Source organism: Sinohyriopsis cumingii, chromosome 11 (assembly GCF_028554795.1).
Source record: "Sinohyriopsis cumingii isolate HCF-2022 chromosome 11, ASM2855479v2, whole genome shotgun sequence".
In the NCBI taxonomy this organism is placed as follows: domain Eukaryota; kingdom Metazoa; phylum Mollusca; class Bivalvia; order Unionida; family Unionidae; genus Sinohyriopsis; species Sinohyriopsis cumingii.
The window spans coordinates 92,702,417-92,728,103 of NC_142971.1; the positions used below are offsets into that span (position 1 = coordinate 92,702,417).

General features: G+C 35.8%; 1 protein-coding gene across 2 annotated transcripts; it reads left to right on the top strand.

Annotated features, from left to right (window-relative positions):
- The first annotated feature begins 941 nt into the window (after positions 1-941).
- LOC149789010 (uncharacterized) lies at positions 942-24,295 on the top strand. Of its 2 annotated transcripts, XM_089975171.1 has the most exons (6): positions 942-1,095; positions 17,472-17,567; positions 19,908-20,522; positions 21,772-21,865; positions 22,770-23,039; positions 23,996-24,295. In XM_089975171.1, the coding sequence occupies exons 3-6, from the start codon at positions 20,044-20,046 to the stop codon at positions 24,083-24,085; spliced, it is 933 nt and encodes a 310-aa protein (XP_089831297.1). In that variant the 5' UTR covers positions 942-1,095; positions 17,472-17,567; positions 19,908-20,043; the 3' UTR covers positions 24,086-24,295. The 2 variants fall into 2 exon arrangements, with proteins under 2 accessions (XP_089831297.1, XP_089831296.1); XM_089975170.1 differs by lacking the exon at positions 17,472-17,567 and having other exon boundaries at positions 946-1,095.
- The last annotated feature ends 1,392 nt before the right edge of the window (positions 24,296-25,687 follow it).

A 25,687-nucleotide genomic window follows, 5' to 3' on the forward strand; every position in this document is an offset into this window, starting at 1 on the left:
GACATTGATTGACTGAAATATCAGATTTGATTCAAAAAGGCATATTCACCCACCCCCTTGGAAGGTCTGTCGCTCAATTCATTAATCGATTAAACATCGGTCGATCGATGGATAAGAGATTCAAAAACTTGAATACTGCTACCACCGCAAATAATTTCACTCCCAATGGCTGTTATGATGAATAGTAAATGTACTGGTCATAGAGCAATAACCATGATATTTACAAAGTGTATTTTCTCTTCCTATTGTGAAGTCAGTTTCTTTTTTCATTTTTTTTTTCATAGCAAAATGAACACCATTCCATAGCAAATCCGCAGGGTCTTCATTTTGATGAATGAAAAGGGTATCATTGTAGACTTCCTGCAACCCCCACCCTATGACCACACCCACTAGTGGATCATTGAATCACTACATACGGAATTCCCGGTATTATTTCTTGTATGATGTTACATAAGAAAACTATACAAAAATGACAGTTTGAAGGAATAATACATTTAGCATTATGAGCCAATCCCCATTCACTTCCCAAAAGGTAAGGGGACGAAAAACAATACCTTTCTTGAACATTGTAACTATATGGACATGTATGCTCTCAAAATGTTAAACTTTCAACTTAAGGCTGAGGCTTCGTTAGCATAAAGGACAAACGAATGGACGGACTAAGGGATACTCGGAGGATGTAACAATATATTTAACGGCTTTTGGATTTGTTTCTAACGCTTTTATACGATTTGCAAACCGGATAAAAAGTTTATTTTATACTGGGCACTAAATAATCATCAGTCTTAATTTGATCCAAAACGACAACCATTTTTCAACCGATTGAATTCGTGAATTTACGTTTTTGGAACTCATTTAACAAAGAGTTTCAGTCTGTCCTCCTTAATGACCATGATAACACAATATGATTACAACCAGATCACGTCTTCAAGCAGAACAGAGGAGATCCGATTTTAGAAAGACTAATAACACTACAAGATGTAAACACCAGGCGAATATAAAAACTTCCGGCATCTCTATATAGCCTACACATGCCTGTTATTGTCCGACCTGATCCCACAAAAGGTTTCTAGGGTGGATATAGTTAAAATTGAGGTAAGCAAAACTTTGAATTCTATAGTCTATGAACACTTCTTTATTACAGTATCAGATTCTATTCTGGTTCAGTAAAAATAGCATCATATAATTCTGATTAACAAGTACTCCGTCTGTTTCGTGTGTCATATGATTCGAAAAACGCGTGTCATGGGAAGGAAATAAATAAATTTAGTATTTATGGGGGGGGGGGGGTGCCAGGTAGGGAGTAGGGTAGGAGGATCAGTCACGAAGTTTTGTCTTGCCCTACATTATGCATAACTGTCATTTTATTTTACTATTTATAGCAGATGGTATAAATATTTGATACCGCTGTACATGAGGAGTGCTTTCTTGACATAGATAATATCACATATCATTTATCAAATAGTGAATACCCGGTCTTCCTAGTGCGTAACATACTGTGAATACAGTAGACTGAGATTTACCGTTCTATAATGTGTCGGCATGTCAGGGTCTTTGATATCCTTTCTACCTACGAATTCAATGAAACTACACATACCAAGATCAACCGGCTTATTATGCGACGTTTAATTATGGGATAAACTATTCACAGCACGACAGGTGAAATGGAAGATTATATGTATGTATGTATGTATATATATATATATATATATATATATATATATATATATATATATATATATATATATATATATATATATATATATATATATATAATATTCATTTTAAAATTATTTGTTTATTTGTGCATCATTTAGAGGGTCTAAAAAATGACGCTTTCCTTTAAAGGATTACGAATGATATTGCTTGAAGCGGTTTTAACACGATGCTAGTAGTGAATGAGGGTGATTCAGGGACAATAGGACTTACCATTAAAATACCCCCTGAGCCTGTATAGGGACAAAATTTATAGGGAAAAGGGAAAATCCAGTCAAAAACGTATTGGGCCTGTATAGGGGCAATGCGACTTATCATTAAAATAGGGACAATATGACTGGAACAGGTAAGGTTACGTCACGATACTGACTATTAGTAACAATGTAGCAAGGAGCTGACCTCAATTGGACCAAACAGCGGGAATAAAACATAGAACGCTTGGCGGGAACGGGACTGGCGGGACAGAGACAGAGATAACACAGACAATAGACCTCCATTCCTTCTCTAGCCTTTCCACCACATAGGCGGCATACAACATCCATTAACAACTGTCCTTTATCTGGTTAAACAGCTCCATGGTCATCTTAGTTTATTTTGTGTAAAATGGCGCAAACGACGAACGTTTTGACCTTAGATGTGAAATCACGGACGTCAAGGAAAACACCCACACCACTCACTTCATATATTATCTACTATCCATACACACGAGAAGGAGAGAAAAAACAACGCAAAATATACGATCAAAAACCCAAATTATACTATCCACACACTAAAAGGAGACAAAACAAATCCTTACTATACTATCCACAAAACCATATTCTACTATCCACACACGGGAAGGACAAAAACAAACCCTTACTATATTATCCACAAAACTATATTATACTATCCACACACGGGAAGGAGAAAAAAAGCAAACCCTTACTATACTATCCTCAAACCCATATTATACTATCCACTCACGGGAAGGAGAAAAAGCAAACCTCAAATATACTATCAATAACCACAATATTATTGTCCACACACGGGAAGGAGAAACAAAAAACAATTATACCATCCACACAGAAGGGAGGGGAAAAAACCACACACTGTACTATCCACACAACAGTACAAGAAAGAAGCCCAAAAATCTACTATCCACACAAGCGTAAACTCACTTATGCAAACACACATTCTACTATCCACACAAACGTACGTGAGCTCACACACACACACACACACACACACACACACACACACAATCACATTAGTAAAAGAGTGAGTGTTTATAATCACACTACTCCACATTCACACAAATTTGGAACATGAAAAGTCTCTTTTCTAAATATTCGGTTAGCCCTGAGAAGGGCTGGTTTTTAAACTCCAGATACACCTGTTATAGATTACATCTCCCATGCTGTGCCCGCCACACACATAGCCTACTCCAGTAGTTCTCTCAATTGATTCGTGTGCTTGGGAGCTCTGAGGGAGGTTGACTGGCTTCACTCTCCCAATTTTCACTTTGAGGGATATTAAAGACTTTCCTCTCTCTTCTTCTATGCCACACGCGTTATTTCCTCTTCCCAGTTTTCAGTCTTGTTAACCACTGGTCTTTGTACTGGTGGGAGAGGTTGTGGCTGTGGTTAACGCGGTTGTGGCGCTGGTAATGTCTGCGGATGTGTCCTCGACTAAGGCTTCAACTCACACACAGGTCTCATGACAAGATGAGACAAAATTATTCTTTTCGTTTCCTCTTCTTCTTTTTTCTTCTTTTCTTTTTACTCCGCTTTTATTCTGGCTTCCACCTCCATCGCCTCCATGGCCAGCTCATCCAAAAAACGTCTGGCATACTCCAGGTGCATCTGGAGCTCCAGTAGCTTTGCTGTTTTGTTACTCATCTTCAGTGTTGACCAATCAACGTCGGGTAGCGAGAATAACGAGAATTTCCTTTATAGATGTCAAACACGGACGTAAATGAAAACATCCCCTTTTACCCAGACGTTCAAGACCCATATCATTACCCCACAAAAACATGGATCGCGCGGACTTAAAAGAAACACTCACTCATTTTTTTAACTCACAAACCCTAACTACTATTAAAAAACTTACTGACTTCTTGACAAGCTACGGAAAACGTAGTGCTTACAAACACACTTCCAACAAAGTTAAAGAAACGGAATTCTTATAGACACACTTCCATTTTTTCTAACCTACTAACATACAATTGCAGTTGCATTAGTATTTCTTATCTAGAGTATTAGATAGTCCCGAAAATGAACGATGAGCATTGGCAATCTTTTGTTGTCTGAGATTGCATCCCCGTCTGGCTGTAGGCTTTCTCAAATTTTATGGCATGCTTCTTCGGAATCAGAAGGAGAACTCTTAGGTGTCTACACAGCAGTCGATATATCATATGTCTGATTCCTGTTGCTGCTGCTGCTCTCTCTGCTGTTTCTGAAGTCTGTACTTCTCCGTCCATTCTTCTTTCCCTTTCCTGATTTTCTCTCTGAAGAGCTCTTCTATCAGGTCTTAGTCACTTTCAACATTCTGACATTCTCTATTTCGGCAGGTTTCTTTATCATGCTTTGCCTGACACGATGTAATTTCACATAAGCTTCGTTCAGCTTGAGTACATCTACATAGAAGGATGGGTCAACAATGGATGGCCAGACTGCAGACTACCCCACTTTATATGGTTCATGCGTGGACGCGATAAACAACATCCATACACTGTTTAGAGTCGGAACGCTAGAATAGTTTGATTTGAGGGATAGATAGAAGTCAAAGAGCATATATCATGATCAAATTGTAAAATAAACGACAGACGCCTTTTTCAAAGCACATTTGTATTCAAATAACTAACATCGAACACTTAACAATTAACAAATCTTTAAATAAACTATCAAATAAACTAACAAACATTTTTTTCTAATAACAATCTATAGCTTAATTTATATTGATGGAAGTCATTGGGCCATTGATTTCCACTACGTTTCCTAGCTAAAGACAAAAGATAACCATAATGGTCACAAAACCATCGAACTACTTTGGCATCGTTTCTAGATGAGTGACGATCAAAATAAGGCACTAAATGTTCTAAAGAATATCCAAGAAGGCGTTGATGAAGAAAATACACACTTCAATGTCCACACACCATGGAATATGTGCCTTGTAATTTCACATTATTGAATTGCCTGGTCGGAGCATTTCTTCTCATAAGTTGATGATGTCGTCTTCCAAAGGTGGCAATCCATATGAATCAAAATACTCCACACATAATTCGTTAGGAATGTAGACGATTACCCAGTGGGTTCCTGGGAGATGACTGTCCTCCGTGTTGATGACATAAGTGTGATGGTCTTCAGGTTTGCAATAAGGCAATTTATTTTTACCATACACGAGGGGATTCCATGAAGCAGGATACGAAATGTTGTTCAAGAGGCAATAAAGTTCCCAGGTATCCATTTTTGGGTTGTTTTGTTGTTTTTTCATGTTGTTTGTCTTCACAGGTAATGATAAGTAATCAATTCAATCCGAACTTTTTGTTTGAAAATGTATGACAAGTAACTGTTTCCTCGTTTCATCTTTGCCCTCTGAGCCAAGAGAGCTTCGATGAGATGGATCTCTAGAGTCATCAGTGGAGGAGAGGAATGGAATGGTCACGCAAGTCTTTATACCACTGATGCAACACGGCTTGATTTGACTCCAAGCATCGTCCAGATACTCGTCCAATTTTTCTTCTTGACTCACCATCAAACATTTATCGTGTTGAATTTGACTGGGATGATTGTTTTGACATCCAAAGCAATCTTTCTTGGTCAATTCCGTAATTTTTTTCTGCCAAGTGTTTGGCTAAACAGGAGACTAAATGTTGTTTTTGTTCTGGCCGTCTGGACTTAATCACGATGTCATTTTCGTCTTTGTCTTGGGGTTCTGCTTCCACGGTCTCCTCCCATTCCAAATATTATCCAATATTCAAAGAGGGATAACAGTCTTCCATAGCTTCTAATAGTCTAGAATAACTTCTCTCAAACTGTTGATTTCTATGGTATTATCGAATTCGGCACAAAGAGGACGTTAACCCATCAGTTAGAGCTTCTTCAAAATGAAGTTCCACTCGATTCTGGCCTGGTTTTATAGGGTAGAAATGTCCTTCTTCTGCAGTAAAATAAAAGTCCTACAAAGCGTAGCATCCTGCGTAAACCCCGTACGTAATACCGTGACTACTAATGGTCCTTATCTGTCGTAGCTTTGTACAGGGACAAACACTATCTCAAGCATTTATTTCTCTTTATTGGCAGATTCGAAGGGTCTCGTACGCAATATTTTACAATCTTTACTGACTTCGATCTTGGACAAGCCGTAGTGCTGAAACTCGAAAGGATTTTGATTGTGGGCTCCGTTGACAGCTGCAGTGCTCACGATACCAACGCTTAATCGCTTGGGTAACTGTCCTTGGGACAGATGATCTTCGACCATGGATCGGGGTCCAGTGGCAATGGTGAAAGTTTTCACTTCCACGCGTCGTATCGGATACTTGGCAGTCATTCTGCTTAAAGTTTGACTGATGTAATTTCCCACCTTAGGTATCACTTCCACACGTCACACGTAGAGTATGGCTTCCTCGATGTAAGTTTGTAACCGGCAGCACCAGCCACCAAATGAAAGTGGTACTGCTGAGCTTCAGTCTCAGGCGAACATACACGCCATTCAGCAAATACTTCTCTTCTAACCATCGTCCAAATGCAAGCGGTGCATCAGTTATAAGCTTTGGATTTCAGCAATTTTATTTCTTTGTTCTATTAATTCCGCATAGTGGTTTTTTTCTCGGTTTTATCCGTTTCGGTTTCGTCAAAATTGCCTACCGTGTCAGGTTTCCACACCACGTAGGCATCCATATAAGTATTAGTGGGTTGTTTTTCGTAGTAAAGAGATTTGCCAGGTACGCTTGATAATAGTAAGTATCGATACTGCTGTTGACCAGTTTTTTTTATTCAAGTACAAGTCCGCCACTCTGAAGTAGGAATGCATGCAATTGTTGACGGGAGGTACTGCCTCATGGGCATCTAGATCTCTACCATCCGAATCGTACACTTTGACTTTCAAAAACAAGTAACTAGTGTTCAGATCAATTTAATCTTTGGGATTTCAAACTCGATGCCAGCTGAGATCGTGAAAGAGGAGATGGGATGAAATTCGACCCATATGGATTCCTGCATTGTAATCATAGTAGGCAGTATGGCAAAGATATATAGTTCCGACTTGGAACAGGCACAATATTCTCGGTGCGTCATGCTATTTCTATGATTTAATAATCAAAAACGTCTTAGCCTCGATCAGTTCTTCTTTTCTTAGTCTTTCTAGCTTTATGAGTGTGAAGTCTTCTGAAGAGAAGTTTTTTCTTCTCTTTCTACCTTGTTCTTGGTATGGTGTCAGGGAAGCAGGAAAGCCTAACTCGGCAGCGTTCAGTACATTTATAGAAATTTATCGTCGGTCCAAAATGTCTTTGTCCGTTTGCAGCAAGACATTTTTGCTAGCTCTCAAGTAAGCTTCTTTAGGGGTTTTTTTTTGATGATGATGATGACATTTCTTTGCCTTGCGTCGAAGCGGCATCTCTCAAGGCGTGCAACTCGTGTCACTATCGGTTGCAGAACAGGAGCCACCGAACGAAAGGCCAATTTCAACATATCTCCTTAAACATGTCCTCGTTGTCGAGCAACGACTCGCTACACTGGATACATGGCTTACGAGTCGTTAATGGAGTTTTATATGGAGATCTCATTTTATAGCAATGTTGACAGTGTAGAAATACGACTTGCTGACGTGTAAATAGTGAGGATGTACAAATTCAGGTGAACGTGGTAGGTGTTTCCACCGTCCTGGTCATTGGCCATGGCAGAATCCACTTTGAAAGGAATGACACTCAGTAACGCTACGGAGATGTGTCTCACCACGTTGTACTCCACCACATCGGATTACACAACGATCAAATTGAGTCCTTGGTTCATTTCTACAAGGGAACGTACAAACTTGTAAAATTCCATAGTGCTGTTGATCTTAGACTTGATATTCGGAGACATTTTTGTGTTTCCACCTGAAATATCAAACAAGTCAAGATTAAAACTGATGGACAACGTCTGGGTGTGGGAATATGTCTATGTGCTTGAGAGTATGATGATGCGTAAAATATTTCCACATGCGTTCTTTCAAAGTGCCTTTAAAGCGTTCTACAATGCTGACTTTGGTTCCGGGATTTTTGGTGGTGAAAATTGAGTCTCACGTTTCTTTAAATCTTTTTTCTTTAATTCTTTTTGTAAAGCTTGGTTCAGACATTCTGTGCCTCCATCGAAGTGGGTGCCGACTACTTTGTTTCAACACCAGCTGGAGGGCTGGCACTAATTCACTGTTCGAATTGGACGTCAATGGCACGACCCAGGCAAATCTGGAAAATACGTCGATGACACAAAACAAATATTTATAGCTCCAATTGTAGGCGGCCAAAAGAGAAACATCTGCTAAATCCATTTGCCATTGAGGGTCGATACTCTCCACTCGCGTGCGACTTCTGAAAAATTTTCGTCGAATGGGTTTGTGTAAAGTGTATGTAGCTTGTTCTAGCAACCATCGTTGCACTTGAGGTAAACGGAGACTTTTCAGACGGGTTTTGGTAGCACGATTCAGTTTTGGAACTCCTTCGTATCCCACAGGATGGGATGGATCGTACTAAATGCTGTCTAACACCGTTCCATGTTTTTGTTTTCATTTTTAATAAGTCACCAACTTATAACTGATGCAACTCTTTTTTCGTGTAATATTTTCTTGGCTCGTAAATCATTACGTGACAGGCGAGCGATAGGTGTCGATGAGCAGGAGGATGTCTGAACAGGAGTAATCGGTTCTTGTTTCACTTCTGTGTTTACCTTCTTTTTCTCGTCGGATGAAGAAGGGTAGGTCATAATCTTTTTAATCCATCTAATTCTGGATGCAGGTGGTGTTATTAACTTGCGTACTTTATCTGGTGGTTTTGATCGCTGGTTATAGTGGTGTAGTTCATCAGGGTCTTAAATTCTTTTAGAGTGTGCGGAGCCGTTTCGTCTCCAGCTTTCTGGTGAAAGAGTTGTAGTCATTGCAAGAGTTGACCGTACTTTTCTGTTTCTAATCCGTGACAGAATGAAATTCGTTTTTTAACTGGGTCACCTCGATCAAGTGAGGATTGGGAAGTAAATGGGGGGTCCGTTGTTCTTGCCAACGATGGTATTCCATCCATAGTGTGTAAGGCACTAAAGCCAGTTTTCGTCATTCCATTCGAGTTCAATGGTCACTTCTGAGATCTTTGGATTTGAGAGGTCCTTTTTATCTTCTTCGTCCCATTTTATCTTGCTCGCAGGAGAGTGCTCTCAGTATTGGTCCCAATACTCCTTTCAGGAAGGGCCCTAACAACAGAGGCGAAATTCCTCCGCGTTGTACCAACATCTTTTTCTTTTTGGCGAACGGGAATTTTCTTTTGAACCATTTGGCAAAGAACGTGACGATGTTTGGCTAAGCATCTTGATCTGGTGCCTAGACAAAGGTATCGTGCCTATCAAGACCTTCAAATAACATTCGCTAACGGTGTCAATGACATCTTTGGAGGCGTTTTGAATGAGTTTTATTCGCTAGGGCGGATACTAAAAGAGAAGGCAGCCCTTTCCTTTTCTTTCCTTTGGGTTTAGAAGAGGGATGGCATTTGTGTGTGTGTGTGTGTGTGTGTGTGTGACAGCTGTGGGTATTCAGGACCACCAAAACACTGATTCCAAATCTTCTCATCAAGCTTTTTTTTAGACGGGAACACGTCACACATGATTGTCTTTACGTTGTATCAACGTGATGACAGGCATCACGCGTGATATAAGGGTTCGCAACTTACTAAATCGAGACAGTTTTTGTTTGGACAAATCCAGTAAACTCTGTAATATGCCCGATCTCTCTTGGACTTTGATTTTGGCAGCAGGTACTTTGTGAGTAGCTAACATTGCAGCTAAAGTGCAGGAGGGTGTCACCGCTAGTGAATTTGTTGGAGACGGGGGTTTCCATTGTTTCTTCACATGAGGGAGAACAGTTGTCAAACTGGGTTTGGCTGGCATCACCATCATGTTGACGATGTGTGAGACAGACCCAAAGTGTCCGAGGTTTTCATAGATTGTTTTTGTTAAGTCGACGACGGGGACGTGTACAGGACAGGCCCTCCGTCTTAACACCAGTGTTGACATAAATGGGTACAAAATCGGAAATAATCGTGGGTGGTGGGTTTTAATTCCACGAGTAAATAGACGTGTGGGGTTAGAGTGGTATCGTCGTATGCATGAGTCAGCCAAGGAATTCCTAACTGTTGTCTGAGATTTGCATTTGCGATTTATCTCTAGGGTTTTTAAACAAGACCACGTTATCAGCATTGAGACTGATGGTGCGATGGGCTTTACTTTACAGATTTTGAGTAATGTAATTGACACTGGCATTACGATGATGCTCTTTTCGTGTAAACCGCAGTTTTGTTTTTTCTTCATCTTTTCCTAACGTGTCATCGAAAATGATCAGATGGGTTTGTCTGGGGTCAGACACGAATCCTTCGTTTTGGCTAGGAATGCCGTCCACAAACACGATGGAATCGCCTTGACTTTAGCGAGAGGTTGTACGCCTTATGCCACTCGTTGTAACACAGCATGATTTGTTGAGGTGGACGATCGATCAAATGACGTTTATATTCGATCAAACCTTTGACAAATTCGGTTTTGCCTGCCCCGCTAGGTCCGGCAATTAAGATGTTAAAGGGATTGCGAAGATACAAGGCCTCCCTACTGGCACTATCTAAGTGTTCGTCGATGAATTTGAAAGTGGAGGAAGAGAGAGCAGAGAAAGCTGAGGTAGCCATAGTGCAAGGATTGCCGCGTTCGACGCGAAGACAAGCAGGAGAATAGGTTTTATACTTTATGAGGACACGTTTATTGCAAGTTAAAATGGAATAAGGCGAAAAACAAAAATACATAAAAGCCAAATGTTTACGTACAGCAATAAGAAACACATCAAAACGATCAAAGTGGAATATAAACAAGTCACTGTACAACATGATATTTGGTAACCAAGATGTCCTAGGAAGATTGTGTAATGTTTCTACAGTCTCTACATGGGGTAATGTCACTCGGGTGTCCTCCCTGAATGGTCTTTCGGGATTTTCCATGACAGTCCTGTCATGAAGGGAGTGGTTGCCCTCGGTAATTTGTATTTCTAGCACTGTCACTACAAAAGGTATACAAGTGACTTTTTTCCGTGGACGTTTGAATTGAGGATTACAACTCTTGGGCATATTGAGCCACTTCTTTGGTCCAAGCCTCAAGGCCCCATTGTTTACAATCACGTACATCTATCCAATGAAGGTGTAAGTCACGAGCTACACACACATCGTCATACACATCTTCGGTACCTAAATGTTCACGAATCTTTTCTTCCGTAGAGGTATAGAAGTGTCCGTATGAACGCCAGGCTTTGAATAAAATGAGTATCTCGTATTCATTTAAAGGGAGCACTTTCATGTTGATATGATGAAAACTACTGTTCCTAAATAACTGGCTGGTAAACGAAATCCAAGAAAGGAAGTCACTAAGACTCACACTCACATGTACTTCTTGGGTAAAAAAGAATTTTTGAGTTTTAATTGATTTTGGCAATTGAATGAAGTTGGTGGCCCTGAAAAGGACCGTTGATATTTGCTTGTTGAAAAAAAAAGAACCACAGGGACGGGATGTAATCATCTTTAACTGCCTTAAGCCTTTGCCACGGCCAAGGTCTACTTATGGACTGACTCCTGCCGATGATGATTTGGTAGAAATAACTAAGGGTGGTATCGCAGGCGTAATAATATGGTTAGGTTGTTTGGCTCGGGAAGGTTTTGTTTCAGACTTCTTAACGCTGCAAAACTGTCTACGAGTACAGCCAGCGTTATGCTTTAAACATTCTCCCTTCTCTCCTAGACATTGTTTCTTCTCTGCTGCTTTTTCCTGTCGTTTCCTTCTTGCCTCTTCTTCTTCTCTCTGTTGCTGTTGAAGGAGAAAAGCTTGTTCTGCTTCTTTCTGCTGTTATAAAAGTTATCCAATTCTTCTTTCTTTCTGTGTTTAAAATCATCGACGTTTGGTAAAGAAAGAGGAGGTATCGGAATAAATTATTGCGAAGAAGAAAGAAAATCGACTAAATCCCAATTAAAATCGACCTATTCTGGAAGTAGGCCTGTGCTGACTTTGGTAGCCGCTACTCTAATATCGCTTCTCGTCTCTACGGCCGGTGTACCCCAATTCATCGTCTTCTTAGGTTCCGTCTTGTTTGAAAACTGTGTCGCATGGATTGACTGTGCACAGAAGCTAGCACATGTGACGTCACAGTCTGCTTTCTCCGGATTTGAAGACTGACTCCATGTTGTGACTGAAGTTTGTAACGCGTGTTTGGATTGGTGAATAAATTCAATCCGTTTCGATCTGTACTTCCCCTAGAAATAATCTCAGTTCACTGCATTCCCTTCAGCTGTTCTCGACACAAGATGTGGACAAACGTAGAATCATCTACTCTCGTATCGTCAAAAAAATGCTGTTCCGGACGGACTTACTTATGTATGTGAAATCATCATGGGCAATTATCAGGAGCACGAATACGAGCGTTTAAAAAAGAAGTATTTATGTGGAGAGACAAAGCTGTTTGAAAAGAGACCCTATATACGGACCAGAAGTCAAAGAAATTTGAGGAAGATAATAGGACCTATGCGTTGCTCTCTATGTTAAAGGAATGATGTTAACAAAACATCAAATACCCTTTTTAGGGCCACTCATATGCCTCGAAAAGATTTGCTTTCTTGCCGAATATTTTTTAGTTAGTTGTATAGGTGTTTGTCTGTTGTCTATTGTCTGCGTTATCTCTGTCTCTGTCCCGCTAGTCCCGTACCGCCAAGCGTTCTATGTTTTTCCCGCCATATATTAATGATAAGTCCCATTGACCTTATACAGGTCCAATACGTTTTTGACTGTATTTTCCCTTGTCCCTATAAATCTTGTCCCTATACAGGCACATTGGGTATTTTATAGTCACATTGTCCCTGAATCGCCCCCATTCACTACTGATGCTTCTAAGAATGAGTTTTAATGTAAAAGAATGATGTTTTGGTGCGTATTAAAGAGTGCCTGGTGAGGGTTAAGAACGATGTTCACTTTAAATGTTAAAGAACCGTGCTTTAGTTTATATTGTTATACCTAGAAAGGGCTACTTCATATTGTTTGGTTATCATTACTGTATCATTGGAAATACAGGCCAAAGAAAAACAGATTTATCAATGAACATATTACTTCGATGTCTTATTACTTATTATGACGACATTACTACATATACTTTTAATAATGCCGAAGCAAAATCTTACATGTTAGAAGAACTATTTGTTACTATAGAGGAAGAAACAGACCAAACAATTTTCACTGTACTCACACATGATGATGTGATTCCTATACAAGATTTCCATTCGGTAATATAACATTTGTTGAGGCTAATAGAATAAAAATTACTTCAGTGGTAATACAAATTGTAATTCTATTTATTAACTCAGTTTAATTTAGATTTGCGGATATGCTTCAGTCGAACCAAAAACATCTTATATTTTAATAGATTATATATTGAAAACATAAGCCAAAGTTTAGATGGTCTAGTAATGTTGAAAACAATGCTCTTGTAGCGTATACAAGGAAGCAACACAAAACTGCAACTGCAAACACGCAGAACGACACTGCACTGGTATCGACAATTTTTATATTGGCAGTAATGAATGATCGTATTAGTTTAATTAAATAAAGCAAGGGAAAACAAAATTTCACAACAATTATATGCCAAAAAGAACATCAACAGAAAGCTGCATAGCAATTATATAAGCCACTGAAAACACTTGCTAAACCGTTCATCAGATTCATAAAATAATTTGAAAGTATTACGTCTCTTTTGATTTAGCTAAGTCACAAAAAGAAGCAAACCGGTAAGTTTGTAAAACTGAAATAATTTAATCCTCTAAGTTACAAAATGAAAATGTAAGAGGTACTTACAATATTAAGAAATAAATTAAAGTGAGCCTGAAAGATTCTACACTAATCCAAAAGAATCAAGTTTTCCTAATGAATGTACTGAGATACCAGTAACCTTGAATGTGATAAAATACCAACAGTCTTGATGTATCACAATAATGTTGTCCAAAATTAGTTTCAATGAATTCACAATGATCTCTATGAACACTTTGTGATTCTATTGACTAATCCAAATAAATCATTCCTTTCAAATTATATCTAAGCCCTACATTCGTCACATCTTCATACTGATATTTTCAAACAAGAACAAAGGAAAATTAGAATAAACTAATTATTTGACGCATGTCCATCATATACACCCAAGCCTCTACATCACACGAGTTTCGTACTCGATTTATGTCTCATATACTTCCTGTGTGACGTGTTGCAATATCTCATGATGTCACAGAACCGACCTGACCGATTATTGTAATGGGAATAACCTCAAACTTGTACACACGTTCATTATTGCGATTTAAAACTTGTGAACACTTCTATATACCTGACGTGCAATCTACAGTCATGCATCAAAAATGAATGAGAACATATATAAACATGAACACGAGATACTCAAGATGAACGATTTCATTTTCTTCCGAAGATAACTCATTTTTCTCATGTTTTTCACCAGGATTTATTTAAAAATCTATCTAATGAGGGATTAAATACAGAGTAACATAATGTAACAAAGGAAAGAAAAAATTAACAGACTCGATAATGGAAACAAAGGAGCATAACCAATATATAAACAAATTAACCTTTGGAAGCAAAGCCTCCCAAAAGGTGCAGAGCTAGAAATAGACTATCATTCTGATGAGCATATACCTAATAAATCTTACGATTGGATGATGATCCAAATTTTGGTGTTGTATATTGACCGTAATAAATCTTACGATTGGATGATGATCCAAATTTTGGTGTTGTATATTGACCATAATAAATCTTACGACTGGATGATGATCCAAATTTTGGTGTTGTATATTGACCTTAATAAATCTTACGATTGGATGATGATCCAAATTTTGGTGTTTTATATTGACCGTAATAAATAATCTGAATTTAAATTTGTACCATATTATATTATACGAATAAATGTTGACTATAATTTTCTTGACTGATAATGAAAATATGGGATAATTACCACATATAGTGACAAAGCAATAAACATTTTCAAACAATGATATAACTTACCTGAATTAACAACATACACTTAATATACTAGGGGATCAACAATGGATGAAATATTTGATATAATAAAGCCCAAACCACGCAGTGAAACATTTGCTAATATAATTGGTACCAAAAATATAGGAAATAAAAGCAACTCGGCTAAAGATTGTTGAAATACTAAGTAAACTACCTAGTGGTAAACAAGTAAGATTGGGTATGAAATAATTTATACAACTATGTATGATACTGTATAATTAACTTATATAACAATGCTATTTTAAACAATGATATTTTAGTTTCAAGCGATGTATCTAATAGTTGATGGCACAATTCTACTATCGATAGTAACTCACCGGTATTGTTTGATATTAATAAAACTTATAAAATAGTGTTCTTACGGTTAGAAATACAATATTAGTGGTTTAATATAACACCAGAAAATACTGCTTTCCAGTAGTTTGACGGTACCAGCAGAATATTATATAGTTAATATAAATAAAACGATTAATAAAATATTAACACGTGTTTAAATGGGAATGCCGTAACAGTTCAAGAAATGTTTAACACATTTAGATGCAGATAACTGTTAGCAGATAGTTAATAAGTGAAATTTTCAAGTATAAAAAAACATTGGAAATATTGTATGACTTGATTAACAAATAATAGGAGGAACATATAATGAAGTAATCATATGTACTAATTTGCATCTGGTTCAGCGCGTATTTAAAGTCAACCTAGGAATGAAATTGATCTAAGTGAAAGAGTAGACTATACGATTTCAATAAAAAAAAAACATGCTCTTAAAAACAATGATATCGGAAAAGAGATTTATTGATAATATAATTGGATACGTATTATGAAACGTTTCTTCCTTTTTTGTTTAGCAGTAGTAAAATGGTATTCAGTATGTTACTTGAAATTAAACGGTTAGCATCGAGAAGTGCAAGAAAAAACTATCGCAGGAGAGGTTTTAGAAGATACAGCTGAAAACTTATTAATGAAAATTCTATATATATTCTGTCGAACAACAAGACTGAATTGAACACATAATCAATATGATATCATTGGGGCAACATTAAGAGCCACCGCCGGGTCTAGTATTAGGAACAAACGATGGTGAAAGTGATAGTCATTGCATTTATGTAAGAAATATTATGTCATGCATTTAATTAGAATTGATTTAAATCTAATAACAAAATGGTAAATTAATAGAAATGAGAAGAAAAAAAGCAAATAAAACCTATATAAAAGCAATTTAAAATATCACTGATTTGATCTAATATTTTCACATGCGCAATTAAAACAGAACAGATAAAGAAGATGTATTGGTCAATTTATAGTTTATTTGGTGATTCCTGACTTTCTGAGTAGAAGATTATCACTTCCTGGGACTCGTGGTCAGGATATTGTTTATTTTCTATATCGGAAAATATATCACAATATATAAACACTACAGTCTTTGACAAATTTCTATACCAAAAGAAGTATGACAAATAATAAGGTACACCATTCTAGACGTTTTAGGAAAGATCTGTTGCAAAAACTATGAAACTAAATGAAAACTTGATTGTTAGCTTTGAACAATATTGTGATAGCAATGGTACAAGCTGGATTGCTATTTATAATAATCCTAAAAGGATAAAAGGGTAAAGTTTTATTTATCTGAATTTTTCCAACTAATGTTATTTAATAGGATATGTTATAAAGGAAAAGTTTAAAAAATTACAATAGTACATATATACAATAATTTGACTAACTTATGTTTTAATATAATAGTTTGTATTACATAATTCACCGTTATAAAGACAATCAACCACTAAATTATTACATAAGTTTAGAAACCGTATCTTTAATGAAACATTTATAAAACAATATGCAAGAAATTATCAAATTAAAGATATAATATAAAATTATACTTCCTAAGATGTACAATCGAAACTGATACAAATAAAGCAGTTATCACACAAGCTAAAGTGGTAGGAATTTTATGATAGGGTTATGCAAATTATATGAAAGAAGGAATGCAAATTTTACTGTCTAACATTATAATTATAAACATTTGAAACCATATTGTGTGAGATTTAGAAACAAAACGAACACAAATAATAAAGTATAATAAAGTTATCACTCACAAACAAAAGCTAGCAGGAATATCAAGAAAAATAATTATATAGTATGTAATAGTAGATAAACAATATGTCTACCATCAGAAAAGGCAGTATACTGGACATACATACGATCAACACGCCATTGTTGCCAAAGTGTGGATTGATGCCGTCTTCTTACAAATAATGTAGGCTTGAAAACCTGTTATAAATGAACTTTAGTCAATCAGTGCTTTGATGGACTCGCATCACAACGTTTGTCTTATGTGATCTCTACATTTGTTTCTAGTACTCAACTTTCCACTGTGTCCAAATCCTAATAGATCATATTTTAATCTAAAATACCTTTCAAGATAAACTCATGGTAAAGTTTTTTTCATAGGTTATGAGCATCTTATTTTGCGACGCTGGACTATAAACAAAGCATTGGGCAAAGGATCACAGATTCCACATCCGGATCAGAATCAGTGCCTCATTAGTGAGTTTGAAATACCACCGAAATACACACAGACAACTAAACCGTCACACTTCATTTCTAAATAAGAAACAACAGCCGTTATATCAATACCAAGGATGCTTAAATCTAAACGTTGTATCGCCACCAAATTAAGAAAGGAAAACATTCTCTACAAATGGACTGATACTACATTAATTTCATGGGTAGTGAACCGGAAGTAATAATTGTAACCCGAGTCCTAATGACATGCCTGATAGCCATGACTACGTTTGCGATGAAATTTCTATTAACAATGATCAATGTAATAACAAATGTTGATAATAATAAATCACTGAACCAAATCACATTGAAACAATCATTATCGTTACACATTATTTTGGGCTAAGCAAACCAAAGCTCAGGCAAAAAAGCATTGACTATACACCTAATCGATCAGCTGCATAAATCAATCATAAAATAATCTCATCAATGACTCGTTTAAACAGATAAAACATATTATATATGATATATTGATTTGCTTCGTATGAAACCCTTTAGTAAATGGAACAACGGATATAAGGTATAGTAAATATTATTTATACAGATACAGAATACTCATTTATACTAACTTGAACTGATTTATCTAATGCTTTAAAAAATAATATACGCGTAATCCCGTGAACAGTTATGAGTTGAACAAGGTGGTGAACCTTGTAATTAAATATTTTTTTTAAAAAAAAGTTGGATGAAAACAATATTGAAGAGCGTCACACTTATAATGAAGGTAAAGTTGTGGTTGTTAAAATAATGAAATATACTTTACAATATATAATGGAAAAGCACTACACATCAAAAACAATACAAATGCATGCTTGGATATTTTACTAGGAATATATAAATAAATATAATAACACAATTGCAGAAGTTTAAAAATGACTGATAGAGATGTCAAGAAAAAGAACACTTTGTGTTATATGAATCAATATAGTGTAACCCCCAAAATGCACAATAGCAGATATGGTAAAACATTGTATGTAAAACTTGACAGTAGAAAAGTGAAATTCTACGAACTAAAGCGAACAATTGTTTAAAATAACATTATCAGATATGCAAACTCTTTGTGTGAAAAAATAATTGTAAATATTTTATGAAAGCAAATTAACTAAGTTATGAGCTGACAAAATTAAAACGCGATAAGAATAGAAACATATGTATTTAATCTGTTTTGCAATAGCATGCAGTGATATTCTGTATTATTGATTTATCTACATACTTTTAAAAGGGCATAAACCTACATGGACACAACTGAAGATTTTGCATAGGATAATGTCTACAAATACACTTTTTAAAACAGTCAAAAGTGTCAGAAATGATCTTTGTTATCTGCGCATGGTACATACTAAACCCTTCCCATCTTTTCTGGAATTGTCACTTATCATAGGGATTAATACTTCACATGCTACAGAGGACGAAGAATAAGTATAGTCACACAACAGTTTAATTTTCTGCACAACAAAAACATAACATTGGACTCAAAGAGGGAACCTAGGATGATGATGCGATAAATTTACTTAAAATTTTAGCACACCAACTTATCTATCAATGTATATACTAAAAAGAAAGACGTTCTTTGTCACATTTTGAAAAGCTCCTTAAATTTCAGTTCAATGTTGAAAAATACAACGCATACAAAAGCTGTGAAAGGGGAAAATTTTCAAGTAAATGGTTAATATACAAACAATATATATTGGACAGAACTATTTATTCCTTACATGGTTCGTTATATGACACAGGACACTTGTCACGTATTTCTCTGTACCTGTTACGTTGATCAGGTTCAAACAAAACTATATACATGTACGTCTGAATCATCGAGAATAAGAAACCCGCTGTACGAGTTTGCTTATATATGCTTGAAATATTCTGAAGAAAGGTTATTTTTCCGTATGTGTGTGTGTATTTTTCATGTTATAATGCATATGTATGTATGTATGTATGTATGTATGTATGTATGTATGTACGTATTAATGTATATGGATCCAGATGTAGATTCGTGCATATTTAGGTATATGTTTATACGTGTATGTGTGCGCTTGTCTGTATAATTATCTAGTTGGGTTTACATTTCCTGCTTTATTGTAAAGTCGCTGAAATACTGTTCCAATATTTAACGTGTTACACGTGTGCGCCACTTGTCTTTTTGTCAATAAAATATAAAGTATAAATTAAAGAAATAAAATAACATGTTTTCTGAAAGCATGATGGATTGAATGCATGTGAATAAGAGACCTATACGTTTATGCTGTATTATGGTGGATTACTGACCCATATATGTAGCTATTTCTTTCTTGTTTTCATCATTTCTGTCTCTCCTCTTTACAGACTTGAGAAAAAATGCGATACAAAAAAAAGGTCTCCTGCAAATTCAACTACTGTCGTGACTAAGGACGCTGCTGCAACTTTTGTGAATTCTAGTGCTTCACATAGTACCGTGACTTCCATTGCTTCCACTAACACCATGACTTCTAGCGTTTCCACTAGCACTGGGACTTCAACCACTTCAATAAGTACTATTGAGTCTCATGCTTCCAATGGTTCCATGACCTCAAGCGCTTCTGCTAGTCCAGTAACTTCCAGCACATTCACATGGACCGGGTCTTTGAGTTCTTCCATTAGTACCTTCTCTTCCAACCCATCTACCGATGCAGAGACTTCAAATGTTTTTAACAATGCTATAACTTTAAACGCTGCAACTAGTACCGTTACGTCCAATGCAACAAATGCGTCGTCGATTCATCCTAGCAACGTAACTCATTACATGACGACATCGAACCTTGATTCAACAAATCCTTCATCTTCGAAGCCACAATCTTCCGTCGAGTACTTGAATGACAATAGGGACTTGACAATAGCTTTATCTGTGTCATTTTCAGTGATATGTCTCGTCATTTTCATTGCTGTTATTATTATTGTACACAGGAATTGTCGGAGAAAAAGGTATGTGAAACTTTAGCGAGAAAAAAATGCATATTACGGTGACACTACCTCTTCTTCATAACAATGTTTGGTATGTGATTTCTTGAAGAATCAAAGCAATATATACGTGTATGCAGGACTCTCGCTACTAATTCAGTTATCAAAGTAAACCTGTAAAAAAACATCACAGCAAAAACTCAATAACTTTAAGTATCGGAATATACATGAGCAAATCTATGACTGTCAGTATATATACATCCTTGATGACAGCATCAGTGGAGAAAAAACAATTCAAGTAGCGATATATTGTTGATCGCCATGTGTTTGAAACATGTGCTTTTAATACCGTACCAAAGAGTCAGGTGCTGCATTTGATGAGTCTTCCAAAGCCAAGTCTGTAAAAGTACTGAAATGTTATCAGTAAAACAATGTCTCTGTTTTCGTTCAGTTACAATTATGATAAGCTCTCAAAAGGTTCTCCTTGCTACAATCTGACTTTAAGAATCAAACAATACTGACCATCCAAACCTATATATAACCCATTAGTGGAGTAGAGCATTGCTCTGTAGGTACTTTACATACGGGTGTCAATTGTTACTGCCTTTCTGTTCTTTGAAACTGACATATAATTAATGAACCTCTTCAGTGAGTATAAAAGGAGTTAATGCGAGCAGATATCTGTTTGGAAGACGACCCCAGACATCAACGTTGATGATTCCGTGGTACGAAGGATTATTTATTGTTCAGTCATATACCTAGCGTTATGCTTTACAACATTACTTGCTAGACCTGAATTCTCAGTTACGTTTGCAGAGGAATCTTACACAAAAACAAAATATATTTGTTAATTCTGTGATGTCGTGTTACTGTTGAAACTAGTAATGGTTAAATCATATCTTTAAAATATACCCCTTTGTTTGCTCTCCGTCCTTGTGAGATTTTTTTAAGCCACCTTTGGAAGCATTGTTGACTTTTAAAAGCTGAACTGTCGCAGCTAAACCGATTTCATTTCTGACCAGGAAGATATCTTGGCCAAGTTAAACATAGCGTTGATAACAGGACAAGTAATGTTATTGATGGATAAAAAATTTCGACCAGTAAGAATGAAGAATCATTTTATTTAAAATATTGTGTTGATCAGATGCATAGATTTCTCTGTCTTAGGTTAATGTTAGTAATGATATGGGTACCTTTTTTTTATCAAATCCTCTGCATTCCTCCACACGTATGTCATTTTGATATGAATAACATCAAGTAACCTCCGTTTCAGGCTCAGTTTAAAACGAGGCCCTGTGCGAATCGAGGTCCCAGATATCTTCGTCAGATTATCGGACCAATTAGTATCACACAAACATGACCAATACGTAAGTACTCAACATGATCATACTCATTCCATTTAAACACAAATTCAACTGTTTGCCATAAGCACATGGACTCCCAGCTTCCAGATCTCACAAAATCACTCGAATCCCTTTGTTCACGTTGCATCACTGGACATATATTACACTTGGAATAGTGCATACTAAAACTGTCCTATAACGGCTTTAATAGTCCAATACAAAATCCGCATTAACATGATCTAAACAACATTCAAAATTGAATAACCTATTTATAACCAACCAGTGTTTGAGTTAATTAAAACATCAACACATTAGATGATCAATGACTTAGAGTTGAGCATCGGTGTGGTGAAAGATCATCTAGAATTTTAACCTAAGGAATCTTGAGGTGCTTGTATCACTCCGAATTTAACTTAAGGAACTGTTCACATTCAGCTCTATTGATCCTAGAAATCTGAAGGGCGAAATCTAAGTTTGACTCTCAGCTGGAGGTGATTATGGATCTTCGTTGTGTTTGGGATCAGTGGTTATATAAGTGATATTGCGAGACTACTAATTTTATTTTTCCCTATCGGATTTTTTTCCTCACATTGGGATACGACATTTTAAATTTTGATTGTAGTGCTTTGGCGTTTTCATTTCAGAAGTAAAAACTAAATTGAAAGTTCACATAGAGTAAATCGAAAAGCAGCCTTGCACTGTCATATTCGTAATGTCAGGGTCCAATCATTAGATTAGATTGAGTGTAATATATCCTAATAATATTAATTTCCTGTCATTGTGGCCTTTGTGAAACGGTCTGGCAAATGATAAATAGGCCAGAATTTTTACATGTCAACGTTATCTGCGATATAGTAGGTTGAGGGGATTTTATGCTAAGTGTCATTGATGTGGAGAGTATAATAGAGGCATTTGATACAATTTATAGATATCACAATCACCAGCTGTGTTGGGCATGGAGGAGATACAAAGGATCTCCAGTTCGAGTATCATCAACTCCAAAATCCCTGACAAGAAAGCAGATAACCTTGGTACAGTCAGTCACAGGGTAGAGGCCATTGCCACTATTGATATAACGAACCATACATTTCAAGGTACAGCAAAGAGCAGGAAAAAGGGAGATAACCGCGTTTTTGTACCAGAGATTGCTAAAGTTCAAGTGGTGACAAGATCCAGAAATACTGATGGATTTCACAAGGTATGATATTGGAAGCAAAGAACTAAAATATAAAACAAGATTAGTGTTACCGCTGCTTATATCAAATGTTCTTTTGATTGCTTTCATATATGTTGTACTTATGTGTACTGCGTAGATAAAGCTGGTGATGAATACCATCAAATAATCATTGCAACCACTGTTACTTTCAGAAAATGTTTTAGTCTGCATTGCAATGTGTTACAAACTAAATTAATTTAATGCAATAATTCAGTTCTTTAGCAGCTTCGAGTGTGCAGCCTGTCATTATGATAACGATCTTGACAGTTACAATTTTTACCATACTAGGAATACAATCCTTGTGCAATATTTTAATTAATGACATAGATTAATGACATAGATGGTATTTAATTGGGTCATGTTTGTACACCATTTTACAATTTTGGTATATTATTTGTACATGTTATTTTCATTAAATCATTAAAGGAATGCATATGTTTATCATATGTTTCCAGATGAATTGATTTTTCGTTCATTTACAGTACTGCATATGAATGCTTTTGGTTTTGTAGTTGATACTTGTGAGAAGCACATCATTGAAGAGCAGTGGTTCAACGAGCGGCTAGTCGTTTATTGGCTGCGTTCAATAACAGTTTAATTAAGTAATTTCAAAACAAAGACTGAAATAAATAAAAGTGGGATTAGGAGTGCCATACTCTATACTCCTGAAAGTGTACTTAATGAGCAATCTCTAAAGTGATATTATATAATCCCTATTCTCGCATTTGTCGGAATATGGAATTATGTTAAAGCTTGTCCGTACTTCAATAAATAAGGTCGAAGATAACAAGTGTGAGATTTATTAATTAAATCCACTACTATAGGGTAAAAGGTGATAACAAGTGGGATAATGTTGTATTTTCAACGTTTTCTCGCACTTTTGTGCATTAACTATGATCGTTCACACTTGGCCGACTTATTTTGTTTTATCATTGCAGCAAGAACATAAAGAAGATGGAGTGTCGGAAACGTTGAAAGTTTTAAATCAAACAATCGAAGACGAAACATTTACCGAGATCAAACTTTAGATTAAACGAAGATCAAACTCTAGATTAAGCTAAGTATAAATTAGTTATTTTAGTACTTTTGATTCATAGCTAAAATTATATAAAAGCATATGATGTATCATGTGGTTCTGTTATATTCATTTGTGCTTCAATATATCTGAACGAGACCAGTATGGTCTAGACATTTAGGTTGATTACGAAATGTAAAGTACAATTAAACCATATGATATAGTTTCAGATACATTCTTCAATTTAAAATGCTAATAATATTTGTGAGACGTATAGACGACTACATATCAGCGTCCATACCAGTAATGTTGGTTCTACTATCAACAAGTATAACCTTTCGTCTCCTTTATCTATTAATGTATCTTGCCGTGACATTTACACTTTTCATTGTCAGCCTTCCACTCATACAATTTCATAGTCATGAATGTATTCGTATGTGATGCTTTTTCAATAGACCATATGAATGGTGTAAATTTATAGTATTAGCTACGTGACATACTGAGGATAATATAAACCCTTTTCGGTTGAAAATCGATCAACTGATGCTTTAATAATCATAAAGAATAGTCTGTATACATTATATAAGAATATTCAGTATGGTATAGCGTATCAGTATTACACATGCTAGATATGAAGGTTTTGGTTGTACAGAGGTACAGAGGTATTTGAATAATCGATATATATATATATATATATATATATATATATATATATATATATATATATATATATATATATATATATATATATATATATATATATATATTCAACGGTTGCATTTTCATTAAAAAGAAAATATAATCGCCGGTTTCTTTGTTTACTTAGTTGGTTACCTCTATGTTCTTTTTGCATTTATGTTCTTAATCACGAATAATTCCATCTGGCTTCACCTGTGGCCACGCAGACTTACAAGACATTCATAAAACGTTTGACCTTTTCCGCAAACAGTTTGAAGAAATACCTGTGAAAAAGAACAGCATCCGCCATAGTACACACACACACACACACACACACACACATGCACACACACATACATATATATATATATATATATATATATATATATATATATATATATATATATATATATATATATATATATATATATATATATATTAAAATAAACAACACCAACACGTATTTTATCTTGACTGCAGGCTAACACTTCAGTTTTTCTTTCCCTTATCTTTTTAATGAATTATGTCCCCTGTTTACAATGAGTTAAGAATATGTTTATATTTTTCTACCTTACAGAAAAACGTGATTAGTAAAAGTATACTCTAATATCATTAAAATAAGTTTACTAGTCTTTTAAAAATGAAAGTTTATTTTCAGGTTAATTTTCTATATAGTATGATTAATAATTTATAAAATACTTGATAGTAAACATTATGCACACCATAATTTTGTATTATATAAATTGAGTTCTGATAAACTCTTTAAGTTATCAAGAATATATGAAGATATATTGTGTTTTTAAATTATTTATTTATGTTCTATATCTTTAATAAGTGTGCATATATATATATATATATATATATATATATACCTTGTTTACTAGATGACGTGACTGCTCATGTGTCCTAAGTATTTGGAGCGTCGCCTCGAATGCGG

Excerpts from the sequence above, each read along its gene's own strand:
- LOC149789010 (XM_089975171.1), top strand. The coding sequence starts at position 20,044 with ATGACTTCTAGCGTTTCCACTAGCACTGGGACTTCAACCACTTCAATA. Across the intron at positions 20,523-21,771 it reads AGGAATTGTCGGAGAAAAAG|GCTCAGTTTAAAACGAGGCC; the intron begins GTATGTGAAACT and ends CCTCCGTTTCAG. Across the intron at positions 23,040-23,995 it reads ATACTGATGGATTTCACAAG|CAAGAACATAAAGAAGATGG; the intron begins GTATGATATTGG and ends TTATCATTGCAG.